Genomic DNA, 23,727 nt, shown 5'->3' with positions numbered 1-23,727 from the left:
TTCTTTTGAGTATGGGGATGGAGTAGCTGTGTATCATTGTATGTTGATTTGCTAGGGTTATGAATAGGGTACGTCTGTAACTGGGTACGTACCCGGTCGCCGGATAACACTGGGTACGTTCAGAGTCTGCTAGGATGGATGCTGGAACTGCTGGAGTGGATGCTGGAACTGCTGGAGTGGATGCTGGAAATGCTGGAGTGGATGCTGTGAGGGCTGGATTGAATTCTGATTTGTTTTTGATGGACGCTGGGGGTTAGTAAAGGGTGCTGTATTGTGGCTGGAATGGATTAGTTGAGGTGATTGGCAGGGGTTGGTGCGTGATGGCTTTGTCCGGTCCGGAAACTCCGTTTGTCCATAGCCGTTGGCTAGTTATAGAGTCATCTGTGGACAAGGATCGTGTATTCCTTGGGGCTGAGCCGAAGGGGCGAGACAAAGGGGCCTTTGTCTCGCCCCTTCGGCGCGTGACGCTCGGCGCGTGACGCCTAGCTTGGTGTGTTTTTTTTAAAGCCGAGCGAGGGCTGCCTTGATAGGCCGTCTGTCCCGGCTGTCCCTTCGTGCGATTGGTCGGGGTCCGGTGGAGGCGGGGCGAAGGCCCGAAGAGGACGGCGATCCGGCTGCGGGCGAGGTCGTAAGGCCCGGCTGGCCTCGTGGTCGGCGAGAGGACCTGCTTGGGGTAGGAGTGCAAATTGCTAGACCTTACCCCGGTGGGTCCTCGGCGCCGATCGCGCAGGCCCTCCCTCCTATCTCACGGTCGCCGGGAAGGAAAGAGGCAGTGTCGTGTTCGCGGGCGTTTTAAAGCCCAGCGAGGGCTGCCTTGATAGGCCGTCTGTCCCGGCTGTCCCTTCGTGCGATTGGTCGGGGTCCGGTGGAGGCGGGGCGAAGGCCCGAAGAGGACGGCGATCCGGCTGCGGGCGAGGTCGTAAGGCCCGGCTTTGAAAATAGTGTTCTTGGTGCCTATATGCTTGGCATGTCGCATCTCTGAACTGCAGGCATTGTCGTGCTGAGAACCGTTCCTCCAGATGACTCCAGGGGCGGTACAGCTATGTACTGTTCCATCCTTCTTGCCCAAGGTAGTATCAGAGTTTCATTTCAATCAGTCCATTTCATTGCCATCCCTAGATAAACTGAAGGACGCAGAGGAATATCATCTCCTCAGTCATTTGGATGTAAAGAGACTTTTATTGCAGTATCTGGAAGTCTCGGAACTGATCCGAAAGACAGACCGCCTGTTTGTTCTTCACGGTGGAAGGAAGCAGGGCGAACCAGCTTCGCGGGCTATCATAGCTCCCTGGATTAGGGAGGTGGTCACGGGAGTCTATGTGGAGGGCTGGAAAGCCATTGCCTTCTCAGGTTAGGGCCCATTCCACTAAGGCTCAGGCGATCTCATGGGCGGAAGTTAGACTGCTGTCTCCCGTCGACATCTGCCGAGCTATGATGTGGTCCTCTTTGCACACCTTCTCCAGGTTTTATCGGCTGGACATACAGGCCCGAGAGGACACAGCCTTTGCACAGGCAGGACCAGACCACGGGCAGCCTCCCGCCCTGATCAGGAGTAACTTTTGTACTTCCCATTGGTCCTGAGTCCATCTGGCTACACGCTAGGAAATGGAGAACTTACTTACCTGATAATTTCGTTTTCCTTAGTGTAGACAGATGGACTCAGCATCCCGCCCTTGGCTGCCCAAGAACTGCGCCACGGGCCCTCCTGTGGAGTGGACCTCAAGTCCTAGGGATCACGGGTAAGTTTTCATTCAGTCCCTATATTTGAGGTACCTATATTCTTACTGAAGTTCAGTGTTTGGTTGAGTACAGTTACGGTTATCCATTTTTAATCTTATTTTTAACCTTATTTTTAATCGTCCTTTCATTAGTATGTCCACAGTAGCTTTTATTTATTTATTGTTTTTGTTATACCGAGTTTCATGTCAGGCATCACATCAACCCGGTTTACAAATAACAAAGTGTGTAAAGCATAACGTAACGTAAAAAACAATATTTTCAATAAGAACCTTGAACTTTAAATACAGTGAATCAGATAAAGGATGTGAGAAAGTTACAATAAAACAGGGAAAAATAACTTGGAACTGGAAGAGGGGAGAGATTGAACAGAGCACTATTTACATTTCAGCCTATTAATGTAATAGAATAGCAAAGTGTATAAATAAATGAATAGATATGACACAGATGTGAATGGTAATGGTATGATAAAAACTCAGCAGGTATTGATGAGTGTAGGTTTAAGGTTGATATTGGTTGATTCGTATTTAGATCCAGTTATTGCATATGAGTTTGTGCTATTGAGTGGAGGTTTTATTCAAGGCTTGGAAATGCTTTTTTGAAAAGCCAAGTTTTTAGTCTTTTTCCTAAATGTTAGAGAGCATGGCTCCTGTCTCAAATCTGGCTTTTGAAGAGAATACTAGAGAGCTGAGGTCTCTGCAAGGGTATATGTACTGAGACGTCAGCTTTGCAACTTGACTCCATCTCTGCTGGCAGGGGAGCATAACTCATTGATACTGAGTCCATCTGTCTACACTAAGGAAAACGAAATTATCAGGTAAGTAAGTTCTGCTTTTGGACTGTCTAGTGCTAAGGTGTGAACTAAATGCAAGATAACACCGCCTTATATATATCTTATGACTGTCATATAGCGATGCTGAAAGAACTCATTTATAGAGTCAATAAAATCTTTTTAAAAAACTGTCTTTATTATAATCATAGGTCACATGATTTATTTTGTTAGATGATTTTTCAAATGCAAATTAAAAATCACTTAGCTATTCATTGATTTTGCATGTCTTCACAAGAGAACACTGCCTGACACTGTGCCAGTGTTTCATTTCCTTAGACGTGCTGCGTCTCAGGCAGTGTTCTCTTGTGGAGACATGCAAAATCAATGAATAAGCTAAGTGCTTTTTAATTTGCATTTGAAAAATCATCTTAAAAAAAAAACATTGTGTGACCTATGATTATAACAAACAAGTAACACAGTAAATATGAAAATTCTAAAGACAGTTCATTGCCATGTATATGTAATGCTGAGAGTAGCTATTCTTCTCTGGAGGTTTTAGTCTCTAAAGCAGTGGTATTCTATTCTGTGAATGCTGCATATAGGTTGGTTTTCAGGCTACCCCAATGAAATTTCATGGTAGGTTTGCATGCACACTGGCTAAGCAAACCTATCTCATGAATATTCATTAGGACTATCCTGAAAACCTGACCCATTTGCGGCCCTCCAGGATTGGTAGTGAATAACCACTGCTTTGAACAATTACAGCAGAGATGAGACTATAGCACAGCAGTTTGTCATAATCTACTGTTGGCTACCTATAACTTCTATTTTCAGAGGTGAGTAAATGCCTGCGAAACAGACTAGCTAGTCGCAGAATCTGCAGCTATTGTGTATCTAGGCATTGTGTCACAGGGAAAGCTCTTGCTCTAGTGTGTAAATAATTTTGTTCTCATTTGCACAGGTCCTCCTTGCTCTGGGTGACTACATGAATGTTCAATGCCACTCATGTATCGGAGGGACGAATGTTGGAGAAGATATTAGAAAGCTGGACTATGGTCAGCACGTTGTAGCTGGCACTCCGGGACGTGTGTTTGGTAAGCGTGTCAGTTTGAATGTTCACTCGCAGCAGCAGCTGAAGCAAACAAGTTCTTTTTACTTTTCTTACAATGCCTGGTTATAAGTTCAGGCATTGCAAGGTTGAAATACTAATGTGTCCGTTTGCAGAAGGCCAGTTGGACTTAGTTGCTTTCTGTAATTTGGTGGTTTTGTTACTTTTTCCCCACAGATAAGCAGGCTGAATTAGCCATGCTGTCCAGGGATGTCTTCTGAGATGGCCGAAGCGGAGCTTCACTAGCTGAGAGAATTTTGCTCTGTGTGAGGCTGCGCGTCCTTTCTCATGCGGTTCCATCTTCCTCCCAGTCATCTTCTGCGCTGCAGGCTGCACGTGGAGCTTTTCACTCCTCTCGTCGTAGTTCTTCTTTCTTCAGTGAACATCAGATTTTGGTCCCGAGCATGACTCCATGGCCACCAGGATTCAAATTTTGCAGTGTGGCAAAATTATGTCTGCTACAGATGGGCACAATTACTGTTATTTGTGTCTCGGCCCGGAGCACGACATGTCTAACTGCTGGGACTGCGGCCTCATATCCCCCCGGGTCCAGTGGGAGCGCACCGCCAAAATAGCGAGGCTCAAAGAGGATAACTCCAGCTCATATGCCTCCGTCTTGGAGCACCTGTTGGCCCACTCCTCCCCAGGGCCCAGACTGGACCGACCTAAACAGTCCAAAAGAGCCTCTTCCATGGGACTCCTGGTGCAGCCACGAGGCGCAAAGAACGGCGGGAGATGCGCTGGGTGCCAGCCGGCAGGGGACAACTGGCTCACTCAACTGATGCATCATGCCATCAAGATGAGTCACTGGGGACCAAGCGCAAACGACATGTCACACATGCATTGGAGCCAAAGCATAAGACAGGATCGGTGCAGGTGGAGATATCAGCCCAGACCATCGATCCAGCAGTCCAGCCCCGGGTCACTTTCCTTCTCCACCTTAGTCTCCCAGTTCCTTGGGGTACCCATCAGACCCTCCAGAGAGGCATCCGGTACCTCCCCCCCCCCCCCCCCCCCCATGAGATCTTTCATATTCCAAGTTTGTGGAGAAAGTGGGGGACAGACTAAACTTAGAGACACAGAAAGGGACGGACCCCTGTGCGGAGGTCTTAGGAATTTAAAAAATCTTGGACATGCCCACTGAGCTGACAGCTCTGCCATCGCACGCTGTTTTGGACGTAGTGATGACCAAGAACTTGGAGTCCCCTTTCTCGGGATTACCGACCTCCAGGAAGATTAATTTCAAATTCCAAATGAGGCAATCCCTTTCTTTTTTTGTGTTTAAAACATTTTATTAATTTTGCATAACCAGCATAAGAACCAACTGTGACTAGAACATGTACACCAGAATAAACAGAATACCACATCAATATATGGATCTTGAATTATTACAGTTGTTCGCATATGAAGTCATAAAACAACGTTCATCACCCCCCACCCCTCCCCCCTACCCGGCATTTAGTACCCTCCAAAAGGAATACCAGGGAGACATGATAAGGACTATTGAACTTCGGATATGCAGTGGGGCAGATATCAGTAAGAAACACTTCTCAGGAGTAAGCAATATAAACATAGAGGAAGGATAGGAAACTAAGCGTCCACTCAGGTGCAGTGGAGGACAGGCCACCCGCTGGCGACTACTGATGGCTAGCTCTGACTGAGGGACCATCTGAGCGAAGGAACACTTATAAGGTGAAGGAACACTAGTAATGTGAAGTCACCCGCCCACCCGGGAACTGCGATGAGGACCAAAGTAGGCACTCATGAGAGGCACTTATGAGGCAGGGAGGAAGGTCCAGGTCCTCCGGTGAGAGTCAAGTCGCTTGTGACGAAGGGCCGTGAGATAATCCAACCGCTTGTGATGTCGTACAAGGCCTGTGACCTCTGCCACCGTGGGTAAGCGATCGCTCTTCCAGTATTTGGCTATCAAAAGTCTCGCTGCAATCCAAACTTGACTGCCAAACTTCCGCTGGTCTCTATCCAACCCCACAATCTGACCATCCAAAAGCACCGCCTTAGCAGTCAGAGTGACAGGTACATGTAAAAGGTCAGCAAACCAATGCTGCAGGTCCGACCAGAAGCGGGCTACGTGGGGGCAGGCCCACCAGGTGTGCCAAAAGGTACCCTCGAACCCGCAGTTGCGCCAGCAGAGGGGAGAGTATTTAGCCGAGATGGTGTGCAGACGTTGTGGTGTTAAGTGCCACCGAAAAAGCAGCTTGAAGCAGTTTTCCTGGAGCCTCGCCGATATGGAGCAACGGCTAGCCAGCGCAAAAATGGAGCCCCATTCTCTTGGGTCCAGAGATTCTCCCAAGTCTTTTTCCCACTGGCGAAGATGGGGTGGGAGAGCTAGGGGCACTGTGTTCAGAAGACCATAAATCTTGGAAGCGACCTTAGTGAGCTTGTCTGCTCCTGCGCAGAAATGCTCAAAGAGCGAGCGAGTGGGTCTAAGTTCCCGTCGACGTGTGAGATGGAGTAGAAAGTGCCGTAGCTGCGCGTAGGGTAGATAATTCTCCGTCGGGATATTATACTGTAGGCAGACTTGTGGGAAAGATAACAGTTGGCCTCCCTGATAGACATGCCCAAGCGTCAGCACACCAGCCTGGGACCAGGCGCAAAAGGCGGTCAAAGTAAAACCCGCTGGAAACTGTGTCGTGGTGAATAGAGATGATTGATAGTAATAGAGAAAAGAGCCAACTAGTTTGGTCTTCCACGTGCTCCAGACCAGCAGAGTCGTCTGAAGCGCCCACGGCATGCAGGTGACCGGACGCCACGTTCGGCGAGGTTGCCAAAACAGAGCACTGATGGACATTGTACCCAGCATGGCTTGCTCTGCACGCACCCATTGTTTAGCCTCCAAGGTCTTATGAATATCCACGATGGCTTTCAGTTGGGCCGCTGCGTAATAAGCAGTAAGGTTCGGGACCCCCAGGCCTCCATCCTTTTTTGATAAACACAAAATGCGACGCGCCACGCGGGGGGGCCGCTTCCTCCAGATAAAATCAAAAATTTTTTTCTCTAACTTCTTCAGTAGTGTGGCAGACAGGTAGAGAGGGAGGGTAGAGAAGAGGTAGAATAGCCTAGGTAGAATATTCATCTTCGTGATAGCTATCCGTCCGAGCCAGGAGAAAGGCCGTTGATACCAGCGAAGGAGATCACGATCAATCGCCTTAAAGAGCACTTCATAGTTGAGTTTGTATAGGTCTTCCAGAGAGGCACTGAGGTGAATCCCCAGATATTTCAAGGTGCCCGTTGCCCATTTATAGGGAAACGTTGCCTTGATAGCGTTGATATCCGCCTGGGGAAGATTGATATTAAGGATCTCAGATTTGTCGGAGTTAACCTTGAACCCAGAGACACTACTGAATGCAGTGAATTCCCTTTGCACGGCCGCCAGAGATTGGACAGGATCAGCTAGGGTGAACAGAATGTCGTCCGCAAACAGGGAAATGGTGTACTGATGACCCTGAAGTGCAATCCCTTGGATGTGCGTAGCGTGTCGGACTCGGGAGGCCAGAGGTTCCAGGAAGATGGCAAAAAGCAAAGGTGACAGGGGGCAGCCCTGCCTAGTGCCGCGCCCGATAGTAAAACATGGCCCATATGTCCCATTCACTTTTACTGTCGCTTTCGGGGCCGCGTAGAGCTGGTGTAACCATTGCAAAAAGGAGTTCCCAAAATTCATGGCTCATAACGTCTGGAATAAGAACGGCCAATGTACAAGGTCAAAGGCCTTTTCCGCATCTATGGCTAGGAGGACAGCAGGTATATTTTCCTTCTTTACCCACCAAATGAGGTCTATAATTTTGCGGACATTGTCAGCTGCCATGCGTTGGGGAATGAATCCTACTTGGTCGGAGCTGACAAGGCCAGGCAAGTACAGATTGAGTTGTAAGGCGAGTACTCGAGCTAAGATCTTTAAATCTTGATTAATAAGAGAGATGGGGCGGTAGGAACCACAAATAGTGGGATCCCGGCCTGGTTTGGCAATGATGGTGATGCCAGCTATGTTGGCGTGCTCGTGAAAGGAGCCCCCATTGCGGATGTAATTAAATAGGGAGACCATGGGGCCGGCTAGTTCACTGGAGAGTTCACGATAGTATTCACTAGAAAGGCCATCTAATCCGGGAGATTTTCCATTTTTTAAATTTTTGATTACATCCCGAACTTCCGCCTCTGTGATTGGAGAGTCAAGGTATGTTTGCTGTTCTGCAGAGAGGGAAGGGAGTGGTACTGATTCCAGGTAAGACAAGATATCAGTAAGGGAGATCGTCTCATCCCCCCTGTATAGGTGAGCATAGAAGTCGACGAAGCTCTTCCGGATCTCTTCCTGATCCGTAGTAATATTACCAGAAGGGGTTCGTATCTTGGAAATCATACTTCGCATGACCCGTTCCTTCAATTGGCGGGCTAGGAGCCGACCGGCTTTATCGCTGCCCTCGAAGTACGTTTGTTTGAGGCGCTCTAAATGGAAAGAGGTCCGTTCGGCATGTAACTGCAGGAGTTGTTGACGTGCAGCCGTTAATTTGCTATAGGTGTTGGGCGAGAGATTGGACATGTGTAACTTTGCCAGGCGGTCAATCTCCATCCTTAACAATGTATCTTTAGCTTCTCGGTCCTTTTTAAGAGCTACTGCTCTTGCTATGCATAAGCCGCGGACTACCGCTTTCGAGCACTCCCAGACGGTGCTTACAGAGACCTCCCGGCCCATATTGAGCTGAAAATACTCTCGAACATGCGTCAGGAGCTTTTCCTTAAAAGAGTCGTTTTTCAGAAGAGAAGCATTCAACTTCCAGTAAGCCTGACCGCCGATTGCTCTATTGTCCAAGAGGTCCACCGTGACCGCACCGTGATCGGACCAGGAAATCGCATGGATATCCGCTTCTTTAAGTCTGGGCAGCAGACCTTGATCCAGCAAGAAGAGATCAATCCGCGAGTAGGTTTTATGCGGGTTGGAATAAAAGGTGTACATTCTGGCTGTTGGATAGCGGTGCCTCCAAACATCCAGTAAGTTCCAACGACGGGAGATGGAGCCAATAATGGATCGTACTTTTCGAGTAATCCGTCGAGAAAGGATATTGGTACAGTGGGAGTTGTCTTTCTCTGGGCACAACGTGAGGTTGAAGTCACCGCCAATGATTAAAAAACCTTCTGTCTCATCATTCAGCAGGGTTTGTATTTGCTTCCAAAAGATAGCCTGCTCCTTGTGGGGAGCGTAGATAGAAAGCAGAGTGTATATGAGAGAACCCACTTTAAGCTTAAGTAGGACATACCTCCCCTGTGGGTCAGGCCGCCATGCCAGACATTCAAAGGTTACAGAAGTGGAGATTAAGATACCAGTGCCTGCATACCTAGAGGTTTTGTTTGCCGCCGCCAGGAAAGCGTGGGGGTAGTCCTTCGATCTCAGCAAGTGTTCGTGCCTTTTGCGAATATGCGTTTCTTGCAGGAACACAATGGTGGCTTTGCTGCTATTCAACTCCCTGAAGAGCAGATCTCGTTTCGCACGGGTGTTCAGGCCCTTCACATTAAGAGTGAGAAATCGAGTCATAATGGTCCTCTATATAGAATCGTGACAGCCTAATCTCCTGACAGTGTAAGGGTGAACGTGTGCCAAAAGGCGCTTGAGGCTCCCCGCCCCCAGACCAAACCATGTGTCCCAGCGTAGAGGTGTATAGGGTCAGTAGGGTACCAAAGGGCCAGGTATAAATCCCCCTATTTCCGGATCCGCACATTCAGTTGTGCAGAGTCCCTGCTGGGGTTGTGGGGCCTACCCTCCAAGAGGCCACCCATCCCCCAGCCTCCCCCTATGCGATTAGTCCAACCCATCATAAGCAGCAGCAATAAACATCAATGAAAAGCAATACAATGCGCATTTAAGAAAGCGAATTAGTAAGAACAAAAGATAGCTAAGCTGCAAAAACATGAAAACATGTAGAACATGAAAACATGTGAAAACAGTCCCCCAACCAGAGTAATAAGACAGTGTATACACCCAGACCGTCCATGTCACCCTTGATCCGAGAGTGCTTCAGCATCGGGAGCCGTTTTGGCGCGGTTCCTGCGCCTAGATTTCCCAGCCGTTTGCCAATGCGATTTAGGATCTCTAGGAGGGGACTTCCTCGCTTGGGGAGGTTGAGAAAGACGGAGTTCCAGCCCAATTTGAGCAAAAACCTTTACTGCCTCCTCCGTCGTCTTCAGGCGGTGGGTGATTCCCTGATGCTGAAAAGTTAAAGCAAATGGGAACTGCCACCTGTACCGGACGTCTGCACTGCGTAGCGCCTGGGTGACTTCTCTCAATTCGTATCTCTTCCGCAAAGTGCTGGGAGCAAGGTCTTGAAAGAGAGCTATCTCCAGGTTTCTCCACCCCCAAAGCCTTTTGCTCCTGGCGATCAACATGATTTTCTCCTTCTGGGAGAAACTCTGGAGATTGATAATCAGGTCCCGTGGCCCAGTAGCTCGTCGAGGCCCAAGAGACCGGTGTGCTCGTTCTATGGCGATGCGTGGGCCCTCAGGGTTAGAAACCGAGCCTTCAGTGAGGGGGTCCTGGGTCAGGATAAATTGGCAAATTTCCTGGGCTATAGCATGGCAGTCTACATAGTCAGGTGACTCTGGAATCCCTCTTATTCTGATATTGGACCTTCTGCTGCGGTTTTCTAAGTCCTCTAGTTTTTCATTAAGAGCAGCGATCTCTGTCTGTACCTCAGTTTTGGCCTGGGATAGATCCCGGATCGCCATAGCCTGCCCCTCCACCATGACGTCGATATTGTCCACGCGCTGCCCCAGGGCTCTCATTTCCTCCCGCGTTTCAGCAAAGGACTGCAAAAGTTCATTTTTGTGCTGTTTCATCTCGGTCCTAAGCTCTATAAACCAGTCCCGGAGCACAGCTTTTGTGGGTAGGTCCGCGTCGCTTGCAGCCTTGTCGGGGACGTGGGGAGGGGAGAGGATCGGGGCCTCCAGCTCGGGGCGCTCCGCTGCGTCCGCCATGTTGTCTGGTCCCGAGGGCCCGGAGTCCTGCATCTCCTGCGCGGCCTTCACGAAAGAAAAGCGCTGAAGTTTGCTTGTTTTTTCTTTGGCCGCCATCAAAAGCTGAATCCGACGCCTGCTGCAGCTTAGCGGGGATGAAACGAGGGTTGGAGTCCCGTTTTTGAGCTATCGGGAGGAGGCTGGGAGCGGAGCTCTAAAAGCGTGCGGCCATCCTAGATCGCGGCGAAACCACGCCCCCCGAGGCAATCCCTTTCTACAGCACATTACAGTTACCCCACGCATCCATGGTAGTAGAGTCGGCTATGAAGAGAGCCAAGAAATAACGTCTCCATTCAAATACCCCTCTGGGGTGTGACTCAAAATATCTCGACAACTTCAGCCAACGGGCATTCCAGGTGGGGATGCTGAATGCCAAAATTCAACATTAATTTTACATTCCGCAATATTTATGAGTGCCTACAGTCCCTTAAGCCCTTCATCACCACCACCTCACAACCGGACACGATGCCACAGCAGTTCCCTGACCTAGAGAAAGGTCTGCGACATCTCCTGCGTATGATCTACAAGGCGTTTGAAACATCGGCTTGCACCATGGCGGGGGGCATCGCCGCTTGGAGGTTGGCATGGCTCAGAGCTAGCGCCATCCGTGAGGATGTCCATGAGAAGTTGGTGGACCTCCCCTGTCTCCCAGATAACCTCTTCGGGGACAAGCTCTGGGAGATGGTGGCACAGCTGAAGGAGCAGAACATTGCACTGCTGTCTTTAGCGTCCCTGTTGGAACAGTCCGCATCAAAGAAGTACTACCCAATGACAGGAAAGCCTATTTTCAGTGGCGCCCTTTTCGGCCCTATTCTGCATACCCCCGCCGGCCTACCCCCCAGCAAGGCCACCGCAGCCAGCACAACAACAGCCCCATGGTTGTCAGCGGAGCCAGAGGCAGCAGCGTCTGCCGCCGACCAACAACAATTCAAAGCCCTAGCAGGGTTTTTAGAGGCACAAGGGCCACTTCACTGCTACGCACAGGGGGAGGATTTCCCATTTCTACGCAGCTTGGGAAGCCATCACCACCTCCATAATCAAAGAAGGCTATGCACAATGCTTGAAGACGGCGCCCATTCTTCCCCATTCAGTGAGTTAGTATCATTTTACCTTGGGGAATCGCAGCTACTTGCAGGAAGGGGTCTCTAAACTGCTACGGCAACACACTATCCAGTGGATCACCAAATCCCGGCTAAGTCAGGGATTCTACTCCCAATACTTGCTTGTACCCAAGAAATTGGGAGGTTTGTGCCCCATCTTTGACCTCAGAGCCCTCAACAGATTTCTTGTCAAAGAAATTCAAGATGACATCTCTCAAATCCATCCTGCCCTTTCTTCAACCCAACGATTGGATGTGCTCGCTAGACCTCAAGGATGCTTAATCGCATATCCCCATGCACCCTTCCTCATGGCGCTACCTGTGTTTTCAGGTCAACAGTCACCTCAGGAAACAGGGAATACAGTTATTCCCCTACCTCGACTATTAGTTGCTGGTGCACCCCAACCCAGCACGTTGCGGAACAATCTGCTCACAACGATTCAATGTCTAGAAGGCCTGGGATTAATAATTAATTACGAGAAATCCAGCCTTCAACCTGCACAGAACCTCCAATTCATCGGCACCCGTATCAGCACTGCTCAGGGTCAGGCGTTCCTACCAGTGGACAGAGCCCATGCATTACACACCCTAGCCTTGCAGATAAGGGACTTGGCTCACACATCAGCCCGACAGCTCCTGACCTTGCTCGGTCACATGGTGGCAACCATCTACGTTGTGCCTCATGCTGGCACATCCAGTGGTTACAGTGGGGCCTCGAATCTCAGTGGACACAATTCTCCCAACCGCTGTCTTGCCAAATTCGACTTACTCCCAGCATGAAATCTGACTTGTACTGGTGGCTCCACCCTGCGACCCTCTCAATAGGAGTGTTGCTGCGCCCCCTGGCTCATCAGCTGATTTTCACCATGGATGCCTCAAACACAGGTTGGGGGGCCCACTTAGGTCACATTCGCACACAGGGTCTCTGGTCCCGCTGGGAAAGGACTCAGCAGATAAACCTCCTGGAGCTCCGAGTGATTGGCAACGCATTATGCACGTTCGAAGGATTCCTTGGAGGGAGAGTCTTCATGATCCACACAGACAATAAGGTCACAATTTTCTACATAAACAAGGAAGGAGGGTCAGGTTCCTGGATGTTGTGCAGGGAAGCGGTGTGCAACCTGGAATGGGCAGAGGAATGCTCAGTTATCCTGCAGGCAACCTACCTTCCCGGGTGGAGAACACCACTGCAGACAAGCAGACTCTTCCACCCGCATGAGTGGGAATTGCGCCAGGATGTGGCGGAGTCCATCTTCCAGATCTGGGGCCTGCCACGCACAGACCTCTTCGCGACAGAGAACAGAAAGGTGAAAGCGTTCTGATCGGTGTACCCCAGCTGGGATCACCTGGCACCAGACGCGTTCCTCATACCATGGACGGGAGGGCTACTATACGCATACCCCCTTTACCACTCTTCTCAAGGACTGTACAGAAGTGCATGCTAAACTTAGCAGATCTCATCTTGATCGCACCAGCGTGGCCCAGACAACCATGGTATGCCCATCTTGTTAGTCTCTCCACAGAACCTCCCATTCCGCTGGGCCACAGCGCAACCCTGCTGTTGCAAGACGGAGGCACCCTGCTTCACCCGTTGCACTCCTCCCTTCAGCTCATGGTGTGGAGATTGAAAGGACAGTGTTAAATCACCTGAGGCTACCCGCCGAGGTCTAGGATGTTATAATATAGTCTCAAAAGTTCTCCACCAGGCACAACTATCAGGGAAAATGGCTGAGGTATGCGGCTTGATGCGGCACTAGGGGAATAGACCCTTTCTCGTGCTCCCCTGAGCCCCTCTTGGAGTATCTCCACTCTCTAGTTTAGTAGGGGCTGGTGATGACGTCGGTGATGGTTCACGTCAGCGCGATTGTGGCTTATCACCACCCCTACCAAGGACTGCCAATTTCTAACCATCCCCTGGTCCCTCACTTCATGAGGGGTATTCTGCGCCTTCGACCGCCATTCCACAAGCCCATGGGATCTCAATGTCGTTCTGGAGCAGCTGATGCTACTGCGCTTTGAACCCTTGGATTCAGCACATCCGAGATACCTCTCCTGGAAGGTACTATTCTTTGTCGCCCTAACTTCCGCAAGAAGAGTCAGTGAGCTACAGGTGCTTGTCCACTATTCACCATACCTAGAGTTCCATCAACCTGACGATCACCCTGCCAAACTTCTACCCAAAACCACATAAAAATGAGGGGGAGAGGTGGCTGAATATGCTGGACTGCAAGCGAGCCTTGATGTACTATAAGCAGAGAACACACTCCAAAACCAGAGCCTCCCAGCTGTTCATCTCCTTCAACCCGAATGCTATTGGACAGCCAGATACCAGGAAAACCCTCTCTGCTTGGATTTCTCAATGCATTCAATACTATTATGCCAAAAGATCAGAGACTCTAGCCAGTTCGCCAAAAGAACATCAAGTCAGGGCGATGGCAGCATCCGTAGCCCACCTATAGGAGATCCCAATCCAGGTCATTTGCAAGGCAGCCACGTGGATTTCCGTGCATATGTTCACAGCTCAGTACTGCATAGACCAGCAAGCTACGGCGGATGCAGTGATGGGAAGAGCCATACTCCAGTCATCAAACAGGGAGACTGTCCGCTGTCGTGATCGGGAGTGAGCGCAGCTCATTGGACTTAGACTTCTTGCAGCCGTCCAGCTATCCATGAGTACCTCTTCTGGCTGTGCTCTCAGCTTTTCAGCTAGGGACTCCCAGACAGCATGGCTAATTCAGCCTGCTTATCTGCAGGGGAAAAAGCAAGTTTGCTTACTATAAACGGTGTTTTCTGTAGATAGCAGGATGTATTAGCCGTGCTGGCCCATCTGCCTCTTCCGGGATGGCCGAGGCGGAGCTTCAGTAGCTGACAGAGCTTTGCTCTGTGTGAGGCTGTGCGTCCTTTCTCGCAATGCGCCATCTTCCTCTCAGTCTATTTTAAAGCAGATCTGCGAAGTACGAGGTGGAGACTGTCCGGGGAGGCTGGTGGGCCAGCATGGCTAATTCATCCTGCTATCTACAGAAAACACTGTTTATGGTAAGCAAACTTGCTTTTCCTTGTGGTACTGGGCTTCCTGTTCCCTGGCTCATGCCTGCTGATGGATGTCTCAGCAAGTTTCAATTTGGTGTGCTGACACTTATTTCTGCCCCCATATAAATCACTCTGTAACTTGTACCTATTTTGTATTTCACAGATATGATACGTCGCAGAAGCTTGAGAACACGTGCCATCAAAATGCTGGTTTTGGATGAAGCTGATGAGATGCTCAATAAAGGTACAAAGACATCTTTTATTCAATTTTCATGAACTCCGTTTGTTTTCTTTTTTTTTTTTAATCACTGTTCATCTGTTTGCTGCAAAAGTATAATATATGTGTGTGTATATATATTTTTCCTAGCATTTTCTGCCCTCTGAATGAAGGAGTTATGTCACTCGGACCTGTGTTGATGAATTGTGTGGTTTAGAATACACATAAATAAAATAGTACTGTCCAAGGGCCATTGACAATGCCCCTTCCACAGGAGCAGACTGACCACTGTAATTGTTGAATGAAATTATGGAGCCTGTATTCATGTTTTGGTTTTTTTTCCATCGATAAGCAGAATTAGTCATTGCATGTGGGTGATGTCATCTGGCATCACCAAATGGACTTGTCTCTCCAAAGTTTGAGCTTTGAGCTCTACTGAGCATATGCAGGAGTTCCGTGCAGGCATTCCCATGTGAGTCTCAATCATTTTTTTGTCTGAGCACAGTAAGGATGTGAGCTCTCTCTCCTATATTTCTTTCTGTAAAAATCCTTAAAACTTTGACGATAATTTTTTATTTACTTTCTTCTTAAGTTGCCTCGCTACCTCTGCAACCCCACAACAGCACTTTTCAGTGCTACAAAAAAAAAAAAAAAAAGCAGCATCATAATGACAAAGTGTAGCCTTCTCTTCCTACTATGTAGAGCCAGAAGAAGAAATCGACTACAGTGAGCAGTTTCAAAGTTGTATCTATGTAAAGATTATGTCCCTGACCTATGGCCACGAATTATGCTCCCTGTACATACCCAGCTCAGTCAAGACTCCTGGGTTTTGCCCACTGCCAGCAGATGGAGACAGAGAGAGTTTCACGGACACCTGTAGTCCCTCGGTAGTTCTGTCTCCAGCAGATGAAGATGGTGTAAAACCTGCAGTTTGGAAAGAGAGAAATTGAAAGACAAGAAAAATTCTGGATCCTCCTGAGGATTGTGAGGTCCTGGTAGGGCCACCCCCCCTGGTTTGAGGCCGTGGGTGACCCTTCTGATAGCTCGGACCAGAGGTCCGTGGGGTGGACATCTGATGGTGCAGATCCCTCATCCCCCACGATTTAGCAGTAGAACATGTTGGCAGTTCTGCACTGCAAGCCCAGTGGAGCAGAGAAGTATCTCTTTTATATGTTTTGTCCGGGGCTGGGTTGCTAAAGATTGGTGAAGGGGACAGATTTAAACAGTGATCTGGCTCTTTTCTGATCTGCCTGCACTCCTGGGACAGGAACCTCTGCACCAAAGTAAAGGTTTCTATGTATCTTTATTTGTTCTCAGAGTTAAAAAAAAAAAAAAAAAAAAAAAGGAACTAGTTAAAGGAATCTGTGCAGCATTGGGGGGGGGGGGGGGAGGGAGCTCAGCAATGGGGGTTTTCTGCAGTTTCTCTACTTGTCAAGGCGACCGGATGTTGGCTCCGGGGTGCTGAGGGACTGTTCCCCTGGCATCAGTAGCATGGGATATACTTAGTTTTTGGGTACTTGCCTGGTACTTATAGCCTGGATTGGCCACTTTTGGAAACAGATGCTGGGCTTGATGGACCCTTGGTCTGACCCAGTATGGCATGTTCTTATGAGGAACAGTGCAATAGCAGCATGATGTTCCGGGGTCTGTGTTGAGCTGAGTTTGTCGGAGGCAGCAATGTGTCTCATTAACAGAAGATGGGGGTATCCCTACTAAAGAGAACACTAAAGCATCACGGTTTTACAGCCATTGAACAGAACACAGTTCAGAATGAATGGGAGCTCTGGTGTTGCCATAGACTTGAGGGATTCTTCTTTGTCTTCCCTCGGTGGTCTCTGGTGGACAAGGTATTATGGCGGATAGGGAAGCATTTGGGCAACGTGATCCTGGTAGCTCCAGACTGGCCACATTGTCTATGCTACCCAAATCTGATCGACATGGCCATAGATGGGCCCCCTGAGTTTCAGATATCTGTCAACTCTTTTCCACTAGGGCCTAATATTTTCGGTTCAGGCGGCTCACTTCTGTCTCATGGCTTTGCTTTTGAGAGGAGACGACCTAGATGGAGGGGATATTCCAAAGCGATTATTTCCACTTTATTGCAGGCTAGGTGACCTTCTACATCCTTCACGTATGTGCAAATTTGGAGGATCTTTGACTCCTGGACTGCTATTGATGGAGTGCAGCCTCAGCCTGTTCAGGCTATGGTGTCGCATATTTTGGCTTTTCTGTAGAAAGGTACTGGTCAAGGGACTGACCTTTAACTCTCTGAGAGTCCAGGTAGTGATATTAGGTTGTCTCTGGGGTACGTTGAAGAGAATCTTCTGTCTGCACATCCGGATGTTATACTGTTCCTTCGGGGAGCAAAGAACTTGCGTCCTCAGGAGCGGAACATTTCTCTGTCTTGGAATGTGAATCTAGTCTTTAGAGGATTGTATGAGGCTTTGTTTGAACTACTGAAGAGAGCTACAGTTAAGTCTTGACTCTTAAAGTGGTTTTCTTAGTGGCTATTTGTGCAGCCAGGAGAATTTTGGATCTCTAAGCTCTGTCGTGTTGAGATCTCTTGCTACAGATGTCTGAGACGGGGATATCTTTAGGCATGGTGCCTTCTTTTCTACCTGAGGTAGTCTCGGCATTCTGTCTTAGTTAAACAGTGGAGCTTCTGGCTTTTCTGGATTTGGATTCTTCTATGCCTCACACAGGGGAACCTAGACTCTTAGATGGGAGGTGTGCATTATTCAGGTATCTAAAGGTCACTTATGATTTCCGTAGTTTGGATCACCTCTTTGTAATGTCGAGTGGTCCAAAGAAGGGAAATAAAGCATCTAAGACTACAATTGTGCAGTGGCTGAACGCAGCGATTGAGTCAACTTATTCTAAAGGATGCCTGCTGCCAGTGGGCGCACCTGACGTGTTCTTAGTTGACTTCCTGGGCTGAGTCACAGCAGGTGTCTCCGCATGACATTTGGTGGGCAGCTACTAGGAAATCTTTGCACACTTTTGCTAGGCATTATCGCTTGGATGTCAAGGCTTCGGCTTCCATGTGCTTTGGTGAGAGTGTTCTACGAGCAGAACTCTCCAGGGCCCACCTGAGTTAAGGGGAGCTTAGGTACATCCCAGGAGTCTGGACTGATCTGGGCACACACAGGGAAAGAAAAATTGGTTCTTACCTGCTAATTTTCATTCCTGTAGTACCACAGATCAGTCCAGAGACCTGCCCATTTAATTGGGGGGGGGGGGGGGAAGAGTCCACTGCTCGTACTGTTGCTTTGTATATAGTGCGGAATTGTTGGAGGTTTTAAATGCTGACCGCTTATGTTTACATTATCTTTTTGGGCAACTTCATCTCTTCTGACTCGGAGGGGAGTGGGGTTTGCTTAGAAATTTCTGATTGTTGCTGTTGTCTTGGCTTGAGTACAGGTCAATACTGAGGGACTGCAGGGGGCACAATGGGTTATATACAGTGTCAGTGAAATTTTCTCGGTCTCCATCTGCTGGCAGGGAGGCAAAACCTTGGAGTCTGGACTGATCTGTGGTACTACAGGAACGAAAATTAGCAGGCAAGAACCAGTTTTCCTTTATCAATGCTTCAGACTGGAGCCCAACCAGAAAAACTGTTATGATCATAAATGGATAACCCTCACACTCCCAGAGGTCCAGGGTGCTTTGCATAGAGGAACTGCGTTAATTTCTCTAGAGTTGAGGTAGATCCTTCTCCTGCAGTGCATCCTCATCTATCTTGCCAGGAAAAGAGTTGAGCAGGAGCTCCTTAAAAAAAAATAAAAAAATTCTGTCCGTTCAGGCTTAAGCCACAGCAAAGTGGCATCAATCACTGGAGCCCTCAAAGCCTGTGTCGATGGGGCACAAATGTTCTAAGAGGGGTTCATTGGCACTGTAGACTCGGTCATTGTTGGTGCCAACAGCATCGGCTACTCACAATGCACCGACTCACATGATGCATCTTCCACCAATGCAATCAATGCACGGAACATCGAAGCACTCAATGCAGAACATGTCGAGGTGCTTGATGCATGGAATTCAGAAATGCTCTCAATGCACAATGCTCCACTGCCACGAAAGCATGCGGCTTCGATGCATACCGACACATCTATTCTGCGGTCATATCATGCTTGGGATCCTATATCTCACAATTCCACAATGCACAGTGCAAGGCTCCATGGCGCGATCCTGATGTAACTGACAATATCGTCGCTGGATTCCTTGACATCTGTATCAAAGGACCCGTTAACACTTACCAAGATGTCCGAACACTCTACCCCATCAGAGTTACTGATGGGATCCACCTCAGACTTCGATTTATCAGGCTTCTTTGTCAACACTGCCTTACACAGCCCATCAGATATTTCAGATACTTCAATAGGTCCACCATCACACTTATCAATAAACAATACCACCATACCCATAACACGTCAAGCTACAAACCTAGGTATACTCATAAACTCTGATCTTTCTATGAAGCAACATATCTCTTCACTTACCAAAAAGTCATTTTACAAACTACGACTCCTAAAACATCTTCGACCACTGCTATTCTATCGTGACTATCGAACTATTCTTCAATCCCTAGTCTTCTCCGGTCTCGATTATTGTAATGCTCTTTACCTAGGACTACCAGACTCTTCAGTATACCCCCTTCAATTAATTCAAAACAGTGCGGCCCGAATTCTAACAAGAACACCTTTACATCATCATATCACTCCTATTCTTCAATCTTTACATTGGCTCCCCATAAAATTCAGGATAAAATATAAAATTCTTTCCACTATTCATAGCCTAATCCATAACCCAACTTCCACCTGGCTCTGCTCATTACTACGGATTTACAAACCAACAAGACACTTAAGATCACTTACCCAAAATCTCTTAGACATTCCCTCACCTAAACAAGCCAGATTAGACGTCACCAGAAAGAGAGCTTTCTCAGTAGCCGGTCCCATCCTTTGGAATTCACTCCCAAACCCACTCCGATCTATATCAAATCCGTTTCATTTCAAAAAATCACTCAAAACACATTTGTTCCAACTCGCATTTCAAACATCCACTCAAGAACAAGTTTAATGCTCATCCATCTATTTCCACAATTACCAGATTCATCTCCTTCCCTTCCTTCCCCTGATATGAAATCCATGGCAACATATTTTTATTACTTTGTTTTTAAGTAATTAATTTGATTTATTTTTTAAGCTAATTTCTTAGCTATTGACTAATTTTTGTATATTTTAACTTATTTTTAATTTGACTTTCTTTGATTAATTTTATTTCCATTATGTAAACCGTTTTGACAAAAATCTCTTTTTATAAAACGGTATATAAAATTTTTTAAATAAATAAATAAATAAATAAATCCTAGATTTGCGGGAGAAGAGATCAGGTTGCCCTTGCCGACACATAACCAGGGCACTCACCCCATCTAAACTAGTGGCAGAAGCAAATCACTTTGAGAACGCAGAACCAGTGACCTCTATAGTACCACTTACAACAGGCCACCTATTCTCATGCAGGAGCCTATCCTGGGTCCTTCAACTTGTGCAGTCTGAGTACTGGTTGTATTTCTCCCTGTCGCAATCCCTCCCATGTTGTTCGGTGCTCCATCTGGATCCTGCCTTATATACAGAACGACAAATGAATGTTTGCGTTGGATCTAAAGGATGCATTCGCTCATATACCCTTTTACTGGTACTACCTTTACGTTCAGGTGGATACATCTCGCAATATAGAGTACTTTCATTTGGCCTCTCGTCAGCCCCGAAAGTCTTTATGAAATGACTTTTGGAAGTGGCAGCTTATCTCTGTCACCAGGGAATACAGATCTTCTTGAACCTGGATGATTGGCTTTTCACAGTGCCCCACTCTCTGAGCTTGAATATAGCTTTTCTACAACGCTTCAGTTTTCTGATCAGCTTTAAGAAATCGAACATGGAGTCCACTCAGTTTAAAATTCATCGGGACTTGGATAAACTGGATACAGAGAGAGCATTTCTTCTTCCTGACAGAGCAAACACCATGATGTCACTTATCTGCAATCTTCTCCACACTTTTCCACCAGTTGGCTGTTAGTAGTCCTGGGTCACATAGCAGCGGCCACAACCAGTAATTGGGAGAAAAGAAATCAAGCTGCTCTCAGGCCACCTCTGCTGGGCATCTCCAACACACTAGCAGATTGACTCAACAGAGTATTTCAACCACACAAGTGGTCTGTGCAGCAATCAGTGACTGATGAACTCTTCAGCTTATGGGGTCTACCATCAGTAGACCTGTTCGCATTGCAGCAGAACACAAAACTAAATCAATTGTGCTCTGTTCTACCAAGTGATCACAGGCTAGCTCAAGACACTTTCCTCCTAGACTAGGGATAAAGCTTCATGTATGCTTTTCCACTGTTACTGCCAGAACAATGTAGACAGAATTTCAGGACCATGCTCGTCTAATCTTCATAGCTCCGGCATAGCCCAGACAGGTCTGGTATGAATATCTTGTACAAATTTCCAGCAGTCCTCCCATACATCTGGGAACAGACACTGCACTGTTGTCTCAGGAAGAAAGGACCATTGTACCATGCCAGTCTTTCAGCCCTTAACAACACAGCTTGGCTGTTGAGTGCTCAGTGATCGAGAATCTCCAGTTGCCTACAGAGATTGTGGATATATTGGTCTCATCTAGAAAACTTTATAGAAGAAATTATGCCTTCAAATGGCATAGGTACTCCAAATGATGTCATCAAAATGCTTTGGACTCATTGTCATGTGAGCATAAGCATCTGCAAAATATTTGCTTCACCTTTCTGACTTGGGCCTCACCATCTCTTCCTTATACCTTGGTGCTATAGTGACTTACCTAGTCAGGTAGACAGCAAAACTCTCTACTCATCTGCTGATATCTCGTATCATGAAAGGTCTCTGGCATGTCTTTCCCCCCTACCCCTTGATATATATGGGCAGCCTAATGTGAAGACTTTGGCTCAGACTTTGGTTCACTCAGCTTATCCAGAGACCTTTGCTGTCACTGACCTAACTGAAACATCTGGCATACAAGGAACTCAGACTGACCCGAGCTTGAATGGCTTCTGGGAGACATCCGGAATGAATTCAGACCTATTCAGATATGATGGAGGGTCATGAGGTCACAACGAACACATGGCCCAGGCCATGTTCTCACAGAATACTGTCTCGATTTGAGGGGCCCAGTGTAACTGGAGATCCCCATGAGATCAAGAATCTGATCAAAAGACTGGAAGGACTGACAGAACAAAGGACGACCGAAACTAATCATCAGACACGTGGGTATCCGCTAGGCCTAATTGGATCTCAATATGGGAGGCGGGACCAGGGTTTCTTAGCCATAGGTTGTCTGATTTGGACACAGGACACGTGGTACACCTGATACTCTATGAAGTCCTTTTAGGGATCATTGTATGTTTTACCTATAAAAAGGCAGCACTCACTGACAAACGCTAAGACACGCAGGGAGAGCCTTTTAAAAACATGAGGCCCTCACTCTGAGTCTTCCAGAGGTCTCGTATGATTGGCTTTCAATGTTAAACAATAAACTTAAATTTGTTTGTATGTTCTTGGGGCAGCACCTTGAAGCTGAGCTTTAAAGTTTCAACTCCCTCCCTCCCACTTCAGTGCAAAAGCCACCTATTCCATGGGACCTGAATGTAGTCCTTTCCTCTGTGCATGCAGTTCTTCCACACGAAAGCGTTGCTTCATACTCCCCCAAAGCTTTTCCTAAATGTTGTTTTGGCCTTCCATATTAATCAGTCCATCATACTGCCTATCTTCTTTCCTAGGCCCCATGCACATGAAGGACTGGAATATTACAAGCTCAGCCGCATTGTAAAACCTCCCAACTGTTCTTCTCATATAATTCCAACAGACTAGGAGTAGTGGTTGGCTGGTTGAATGCATTAACCACTGCAACACTTTAGCAGGACTGCAAATCACAGACTCTGTGAAGGCTCATCAAGTAAGAGCCATGACTGCTTCTGTTGTGCATGGTTGAAAAATGTCTATTGAAGATATCTGCAAAGCTATAACTTGGTCTTCTGTTCATACCTTTATGTCCCACTACAGTCTTGATAACTGACAGTAAATTTAGACAAACAGTTTTGCAAAATCTGGTCTTGCTGTATTCCATGGTGAAGGCGAGGTTGCTTACTATGGCTTTCCTACCTGCCCCCCTAGAGTGTCGACTAAATAGCTAGATTAGCTCTGGTATAGCTGAGGAGGCTTACGAGACAACTTCTGCATGGGAACACTTGCACATGCTCAGTAGAGCTCAAAGCTTTATTAGCTTGGAGAGACGAGTCTGTTTGATTCCTCCAGATGATGTCACCCACATATATTGCCTAATTCATCATACTGTCTGTCTATGGAATACACAATTTCTCATACTATATCTACGGAAAAAAAAATGTATGATAAGCAAATTTGCTGTCTAGCATTATTTGGGCTAATTTGCAACTTCTGCTGTCATGGATGCCAGGTTGTCTCAAAACCTGGCCTTAAGTATATTTTGGAAGTTGTAATTTGAAAAGGTTTTTCCTTGCTCTGAAATGGCTCACTGAGAGCCAGATTGTATTGTCTGCATCTCTAGACATTTCTGTTTGAGTACTAATAGGTAACAGAGTATTAGTGCTAGTGCTGTGACACACTGTAATAGCAATAAAGAAAAAGAGAGGCTGGAAGACTTTTTTATAAAATGTATTTTTTCTTCCAAATTGTTCT

General features: G+C 47.4%; 1 protein-coding gene across 1 annotated transcript in view; it reads left to right on the top strand.

Moving 5' to 3' along the window:
• The window catches only part of EIF4A3 (eukaryotic translation initiation factor 4A3), a 119,695-nt gene that overhangs the window by 33,339 nt on the left and 62,629 nt on the right, over positions 1-23,727 (top strand). The window contains exons 5-6 of the mRNA XM_029594489.1: positions 3,471-3,603; positions 14,927-15,007. Of these exons, the coding sequence (XP_029450349.1) occupies positions 3,471-3,603; positions 14,927-15,007 (214 nt within the window). The remainder of the gene's footprint in view (positions 1-3,470; positions 3,604-14,926; positions 15,008-23,727) is intronic.

Source organism: Rhinatrema bivittatum, chromosome 3, assembly GCF_901001135.1.
Source record: "Rhinatrema bivittatum chromosome 3, aRhiBiv1.1, whole genome shotgun sequence".
In the NCBI taxonomy this organism is placed as follows: domain Eukaryota; kingdom Metazoa; phylum Chordata; class Amphibia; order Gymnophiona; family Rhinatrematidae; genus Rhinatrema; species Rhinatrema bivittatum.
This window is presented reverse-complemented; position numbering and strand designations above follow the sequence as displayed.